At 36.3% G+C, this 7,811-nt stretch overlaps 1 protein-coding gene and 1 long non-coding RNA gene across 3 annotated transcripts in view; one reads left to right on the top strand and one right to left on the bottom strand.

Moving 5' to 3' along the window:
* LOC111467970 overlaps window positions 1–7,811 on the bottom strand; it is an 18,216-nt gene that overhangs the window by 1,690 nt on the left and 8,715 nt on the right. The window contains exon 2 of the long non-coding RNA XR_002714668.1: window positions 7,333–7,338. This is a non-coding gene — a long non-coding RNA (uncharacterized LOC111467970). The remainder of the gene's footprint in view (window positions 1–7,332; window positions 7,339–7,811) is intronic.
* LOC111467932 (trafficking protein particle complex subunit 6B) lies at window positions 18–6,497 on the top strand. Of its 2 annotated transcripts, XR_002714635.1 has the most exons (5): window positions 18–343; window positions 5,238–5,355; window positions 5,457–5,676; window positions 5,774–5,854; window positions 6,454–6,497. XR_002714635.1 is itself a non-coding variant. In XM_023113036.1 (4 exons), the coding sequence occupies exons 1-4, from the start codon at window positions 192–194 to the stop codon at window positions 5,800–5,802; spliced, it is 519 nt and encodes a 172-aa protein (XP_022968804.1). In that variant the 5' UTR covers window positions 18–191; the 3' UTR covers window positions 5,803–6,039. The 2 variants fall into 2 exon arrangements, 1 of the variants encoding a protein (XP_022968804.1); XM_023113036.1 differs by lacking the exon at window positions 6,454–6,497 and having other exon boundaries at window positions 5,774–6,039.

Genomic DNA, 7,811 nt, shown 5'->3' with positions numbered 1-7,811 from the left:
CAAAAAAAAAAAAAAAAAAAAAAGAAAATCGTTCATACGACATGTCGTAATTTAGTAGATGAATCTAGATTCAGGGCGGAATCAAGGCACTGAGTCGATCCTCTCATCCTCCACCTCGCTCTGCCTTTCCTTTCAAATTCCGTCGAAGTGAACTTCAGTTTCAACAATTCCACTTGATCGCAGAGAAACACATGGGGAGAGAGGTCTCAGAGAGTTGCGTTGACAGTCTATTGACGGAAATGGTTTCCACTTATTGTAATCGGTTCTACGCCAATAAGCCGGAGCTTGCCGCCCGTCGCATCGAGGCAATCGGCTATCAGGTTGGCCATCAGCTCTCCGAACGGTATTCCTCCACCGCACTTTTTACCCTTCTTTTTGTATCTGAGAATTGTCCCGGGATCGGGATTCTTTGTCGCTTAGATTTTGATTTCTAGAGTTGGCTGATGGATCTGTTGTTGCATTTTGACGTGGCTATTGTCGTTAGGTTTTCTATTGTATTGAATGTGTATGTTTGGGAGATTTATAATTGAGCATGTGAAGAACAATGGTTGGGCTTAGAATTGCAGGTTAGAAGTGTTCCTCTAGCTCTGATGGTCTCACCATGACATTTTTTAGGATAACTCGGTTTGTATCAAAGTCGACCTCTAGAAAGTGTTTTGTGAGTTCTAGAGACCCATTAGCTTAAAAGGATCCAAGATTTTAGACCCATTAGCTTAATCACTAGTGTATTTAAAATTCTGGCCAAGATCTTGGCGAATAGGCTTAGGAAAGTCCTCCCTAGGACTGTCTCTGATTGGCCAGGGGCCTTCATTACTAGAAGGAAAATGTTGGATTAGGCTCTTCTAGCTGATGATGCCATTGATGATTATCGTACTCGTAAGCGCGAGGGGGTTAGATTCAAGATTGATTTTGCTTACGATCATGTGGATCAGAATTTCCTAGATAGAGCCTTGGGTAAAAATGGTTTTGGGTACATATGGAGGCTTTGGATCTAGAGTTGCGTTAGGATGATTAGGTATTCCATTTTTCTTACGGAAATCCTGTCAATTATTAGTGAAATCCTTATTTACTTGTCTTTATTTAGGAACCATGTGAAGGACTGCAATACCCTCGAGAGACTTATGTGTAACTTTTTATGGGAAAGGTCACTTGGTTAGTTGGGAAGTTGTTGATAGAATCCAAACAGAACTAGAATAGTATTGAAATATAAAAGATAAGAACTACAAGATAAACCAAGTGCTGAAGCCCTAATTCATTCACCAAAATAATGCCTAACCCCTCCTCCCTCTATTTATAACAAATCCTTTAATAACGCTCTTCCCTAATTGCTACTATACGCTTAATATCCTAATAATACTCTTACAGCATTCCTATCATTACCCACCCCTAAAAACACATTGTTGAGAAGGTGTGGCTAAACTACAAAAACCAAAATTGAGCAACCTTTTTTATTAACGTATTCACCCCTTTAGAATTGAAACCTAGCATTCTCGAATATAAAATCCAGACGGTCCAGCACAAAAGTCAGGATGTGCTGCAGTACTAGTGAAAAATAAAGGAAGTCAAACAACATATGCGGCGGCCAACAACAGACAACTAGGATAGCTTAATGGTGTGATTTTTCCCGGTAGAAGTGATCCAGCGTAGGTGAAAAACAGATTGTAGTGGCTGGTAGATTAGTTTTCTTGCATGTGTAAGATGACAAGTTGGATTTTGGGTTCAAAATAGAAGACAACACAACCCAAAGCAAATATTTTGTAATAACCTCTTTTTCAGAAAACAAATGCGTTTACCCAACTTACCCAAATCCAGCCCATTAATCAGCTTACAGCCCCACTTTGGTTCGATTCTAAATCTTGGTTTGGGGTTTCTTTCTAACTAGACATTATTTGTTGCTAACTCAAGTTACTTCAGTATGGAACAAATTCATTGACCCCTACAACTACTACAAACCAATTTGCCATTTGGTGTTCTTTGTGTTTCCTTGACAGAAACTATCTTCATGCCTTTTCTTGTAATAATTCATCTTCGTAGATCATTGATTTTGGAGCCACTTATCACATTGTCATTTTTGTTTGTATTCTCATTTTACTTAATTCATAGGGATGTTTGTGGTCCTCTAAAATTTTGACTCGTAGTGGTAAAAAGTAGTTTGTTGCTTTTATTGATGATCACACACACTATTGGGTCTACTTAATGACCAAGAAATTTGAGGTGAAATATCTTTTCATTTTGGAAACATGATTGAAACTCGAAATTGAAATCAGCACTTTACACACTTGACAATGAAAATAAGTATTTCAATAAGTGATTTTTAAAGGATAAAAGGTGTTTTACATCAATCTACTTGTCGAGATACTCTTCTACAAAATTGAATTGCTGAATGGAAAAAATTTAAATAAGATTATACCAAAATAAATAAGATTTAAAATTTTTGAACCCCATGAATGTCTTAAAACTTTTTTTCCCCAACTTCTCGCATACATTTGGATAAGCTTACACTTGTTCACTAATTATGACGGTTCACCAGGGACCTCGCCCGTGAAGTAAATCATTGCACCTACGGTCCAACCAATTACCTATAAAAAACTTTTGGTTGCATCGCATAAGTCCAAATACCTAGCTTTTTCTACCAAAACTTGATCATAGGGCCACAAAATGCCTTTTCTTGGGTTATGCTTCAAATAAAAAAGGGTATAAATGTTTTGATCCTCACAGAAATCTCTTTTATGTGTTCTTTTTACAAAAACAACCATATTTTACCCAAAATTCTCTTCAGGAGGTGAAGTCAAATTTAGAAGATGTTTTTTGGGAAATATTTGAGTCCTTTCCTTCTGTCATTCATCCAAACTTGTCTGTTCCAAGTCCTTTGATGTGAATTATAAAAACTTCTCGTTCATCTAAACTTGTCTGTTCCAAGTCCTGTGATGTGGAAGTATAATAACTTCTCATTTAGGGAGAAATACTATAAAATGACCCTAAAGGTCAAGATCCAAGTTAAAGTTTTAAGGTCAATCGAAGGAACGAAGACTAGATTTTTAATTCTACACAAAGCTAGTTTGAAATTTAGAAAATGATGCTGGAAATTCCAAGGATAAACGTAGAATCTAACTAAGGACCAAATTCACTCGAAGTTCTCTTTTGACCCTTGATGAAACGATCATTTCTCTCACCCCAGAGGCGGCAAAATAGTACACACCACCACCTACCACAAAAACGTCCATTCTCTAGAGAATTGAATGGAGTAGGAGATCGTGATCGTCTCTTTGCAGTCCGGACATCTGGTCAAAGAATAATCAAACACCTCAAAGAAGCAACTCCAAATAGTATTAGAAAAATTATACCCCGAAAGAAGATTAATCCCTATCCTTTGTCGCCAACAATACAACAAAATGATCCGGATCACCATGGACCGCTTAGCCGATTTGGTTTAAGGTATTAACTCTTCCATGCATAACCTGCCAAACAAGAACTTGACTTTCTTGAAAATCTTTACCTTCGGCATAGAGGAAAAAATGGAAACGGTTGACCTAAGGAGAGGGGAAGGAGAAATACTGACTTAACACAAAAAGAAAGAATTACAAGAGAAACCTTTGGATAGATAGGGGCTCTGAAAGTGAATACCCCATCAGGGTTAAAGTGAAAGTCTCCAACAAAGGTAACGAGTCCAAAATAGCCCTCATTTTCCTATTGCTCAATAAACAGGAAAAATCAAGAGAAGGAGAAGCCAGATTCTCAGAATGAGAAAGAATTGAAGGAACTGAGTGATAAATTGACGAGGACAACTGATATAACCGAGAAAACTAGGAGCATGACTACCTTAGGGGTTGTGAAGGTGGATTGAAAGAAATTATTGGAAATTTGCAGGTTGGAGAAATGATCATGTGTTTATGGGTGATACCAAGTTTTATACGTTTGCAGGTGACACTGAAATCCTTGTTCAGGCTATTAAAGGGTAGGGCCAGAGTGTTTTAGTTGAGCTGAGGGAAAAGGTAGAAGAGGAATTGTTGTGTACTTATGTATCGGAGGAAATTCAACAAGGCTTGGATAAATTTCCCTCGGGTTTCAAGCCTTTTATGGATCTACCTCCATCGCAAAACTAGTACCATACTATTGCATTGTTACTACTTACTAGTTATATCTTAGATAAATCACACGTTCCCTATCCTTATCCACTATTTCAAAATGATGAAATTGAGTGGTTATTTATGGGAATGTTATTAAATGGGATTGTTTAACTGAGCACTAGATTGTTTTCAAGCCCTTTTTCTTTTTATTGATTAAGAACTTACGTTTTTATGTTGGTTATGAAGCTTTAAGTTGAGTAATGATTCCAATCAAATATCCCATTTGAGTTGCGGATGAATTGTTCGATGAACTCTATGCAGGCATTATCTTTTCCATAATCAATTGGAAGGGTATCCCCGATTAAGCTCTTACTAGATGATATCCATAGTAACGCCGTGAAGGTTGACTAATATTCCCTTGCATTTCCAATCTCTTAAGATTAATATCCTTCGGCCTTTTCATACAGGTTTTCTTGTCCTTCTTTTATGATATTCTGGTTTGTAGTGTCAATTCAAGGATCATTTAAGCTTTCTTGCAGCAGTTCTTCAGGTGCTTTGGGAGCATCAGTTAGTTGCCAATGGTAAAAAATGTCAGTTTGCATTATCCCACATCTTGTATTTGGCCACTAGTGTTAGCTTAACCGATGTAGTTATCCCTAATCCTTTCTAAATCGCTGCAAAGGATCAATGGCATGGAAATTTGGAGGATTCTAGGTGTAGCGACCCAAGCCCACTGCTAACCGATATTGTCCGCTTTGACTCATTATTACCATTAGCCTCATGGTTTTTAAAACATGTCTGTTAGGGAGAGGTTTCCATACCCTTATAAGGAATTCTTCATTACCCTCTACTATGTACCTCTTATACTAATGCAAGAATCTCGCCCAACAATGTGACGAGAAGTTGGAGTAAGAGAGGTACATAGTAGATGTGAAGATGGAGGGAGGGTATGCTTTATTAGGAAAGGAGAAACTGGGAACTCTTCGATCTTCCTCCAGTTATTTCTTTTCCTTGTTTTGCTTGTGTTTGATTCAAATTAAATTTTCTGCCAAGATTGTCTATACATTATGACTTGGCTTCCATTTTTTCTTGCCCATTTTATGGTTTTTTTATTCATGCTATTTGATGGTTAAATATTGCAACTCAACTACCAATCTTTATTTTCACTAGGTATACGATGGAGCGACCTCGGTTCACTGATCATCTCGAAGCAATCAAATTTATCTGCAAGGACTTCTGGTCTGAACTCTTCAAAAAGCAGATAGACAACTTGAAAACAAATCATAGAGTATGATCAGAAGCCAAACTTAGGAGAAGCCCTTTCTTTTTCCTGTGTACTTTATCCTACATGAACTTGTCCTAAATGTGGAAAATTATTTTGATTCTCAGGGCACCTTTGTTTTGCAAGATAATCGATTCCGCTGGCTTACACGCATGTCGGTCGATCCTCCTCAAGGTGAATCACAGGATAATTCTGCAGATGGTGAAAACAAGGCAGCTCAGGCAACAAGCATGCATCTATATTTCCCATGTGGAATCATTAGGGGGGCTCTCTCAAATTTGGGAATTCCTTGTGCGGTTTCTGCTGATATTTCAAATCTCCCAGCATGTAAGTAATCAAACTTCAATCATAATATTCACTTTTCCTTCTTTTGGGCTGAGAGAAATGAGTCTGATCTGCTGAAATCGCTTATGTTATGAAATAGGTTCATTTGTTGTTCGCATAAAGGTTTGATGTCTGTGTGGGACAATGAAGATGCGCTACGTCCTAAACGCCGCCTCCAATTGTAATGTCTTCTTTCTTCTTCTGTTTACTTTCTTTTTTACCTTTCTCTATTTCTCTCTCCTCTCCTAAACTATTGAAACTTTTAGCACAAAAATTTGACAAATGCTTGTGAATGTATGAAAGTCGATAGCAATTATTTTTCTGAATTTCGAGATTTTAGAAGTATGGTGACGTTTATTCCTATTATACCATTTGGGATGATGGATTTATATACCATGGTGGTCACCCATGTAGGTGGTTAAAATCGTACGAGTTTTTGGATAACTAAATATTGTAGATTTGATAGTTTATGAGATATCAATGGAGATATGTGTTCAAACACTTTTAGATAGTAAGAAATGATACATAGGTAGCAAAACGGTAAGAAATACATATGCATTATCATTATCCATGGTCATTCGTATGGGTGGTATATGTGAAGTGCACATTAAACGATAAAGAAGATGAATGATTTACATTGATATTTCTATAAAATTGAAATCTTGATATTTTTATCGATTTTAAATAGTGAGTATACCAAATTTCATATACTAACGTTATTGTGTTTGTAATTATTGATGTAAATAAGTCAATATGCGTAAATCTAATAAGAAAATGCAGGAGATAATGCACCAAAAATGAAGATTTCGGGAGAGATTTGCAAGAAGTATTTTCATAGTTTTTTTTCTCATACTTCTAATGGTACAACCCTAGAAAGTGTCTATGGTAGCCTGTCTATGTAGCCTCTAAAAATAAGTTCTCTAATTTTAGATATAAACCGACAGCCTTGGCCGTGGTTCATATTAGCTAGTCACTAGAAATCACTTATTAAATTGGACAAAATAGAGTCGACTAAATATAAGCAGAAAAAAAAATCCAAAACATACTTGATATTTCGATAGTTGTGGCAATGACAAAATTGATGTAATATCCTCCATGACATGAATTAGTAGTGGAAACAAGTACCTTTTAGAAAGGGTCATGAATTGAAGAGATTGAAAACGTTTGTATGACAATCGTGCTACTTGATCATTGAGTACCTGAATTCATCTTCTTTGTGTGCATCTAGTAACGGGCCAACCAAATATTTTTATATATGACTTAAGTTGGAGTCAACTCCTTCGTGATCAAGCTGAAAATAGCATAAGTTTTGAAAATATATTTTTTAGTTACGGTAACGATTTTAAATAATTATTTAAATATATTTTTATGTATGAAAATTATCTTTTTAATCAAAATTTAAAATTTTCTTGATGCAATAGATAAAAGGTTAGGAAGCCATAATTTATAGCTAAGGGGTCCTTCTGAACAGGACTCCTGGGCCATAGAAACCCGCCTTGAGTGGGGAAACGTGGAACCACGTAGGATAACTTAGTAACTGATTGGCACATAGGGGATTGCAACCCCAAATTTATTGGATGTATGGTCGCATGTGAGGGTTGTCAGCTAACCTCCACAGATGGTTTGCAGAGAGAGTTACATATTTAGATCTAGCCATACGATCCCCTCATATTTACTTGTGAGGTCGCACCTCACCTCAAAACTCTAAGCATTCCATTGCATAATATGGGCAAGCCTCCTAAGATACAGAAAAGAGAGTTGTAGCTTAGATCGCACTCCTTAAAACTCCAGATAAGACCGTGGATACCTACTAAGATAAGGATGCGAAAAGAACCTACAAGTAGGCTTCTTACTGAGTATTTTTCCTTTTTCCTTTTTCCTTTTTATTTTTTTTTATGTGAACGCATGCTGAATCTTAAAGCCACAAAGGAGTGTTCCGGGGCGTCTAGGAGTTTACACATGTTCTTGTTTTAGATTTATCATACATTTTTGTAAACCATTTAAATATTTTTCATGAAACTCATTCGCTCCTTGAAGACTTTGTTTCAATTTCAAACTTTCTACATAATTGCTAAAGATTTTTTTTTTTTTTTTTTTTTTTTTTTTTTTTTTTTTTTTTTTTTTTTTTTTTTTTTTTT

The sequence above is a fragment of the Cucurbita maxima genome, unplaced genomic scaffold, assembly GCF_002738345.1.
Source record: "Cucurbita maxima cultivar Rimu unplaced genomic scaffold, Cmax_1.0 Cma_Scf00035, whole genome shotgun sequence".
Classification (NCBI taxonomy): domain Eukaryota; kingdom Viridiplantae; phylum Streptophyta; class Magnoliopsida; order Cucurbitales; family Cucurbitaceae; genus Cucurbita; species Cucurbita maxima.
The sequence above is the reverse complement of the archived record's forward strand: the minus strand, read 5'-3'. Positions and strand labels throughout refer to the sequence as shown.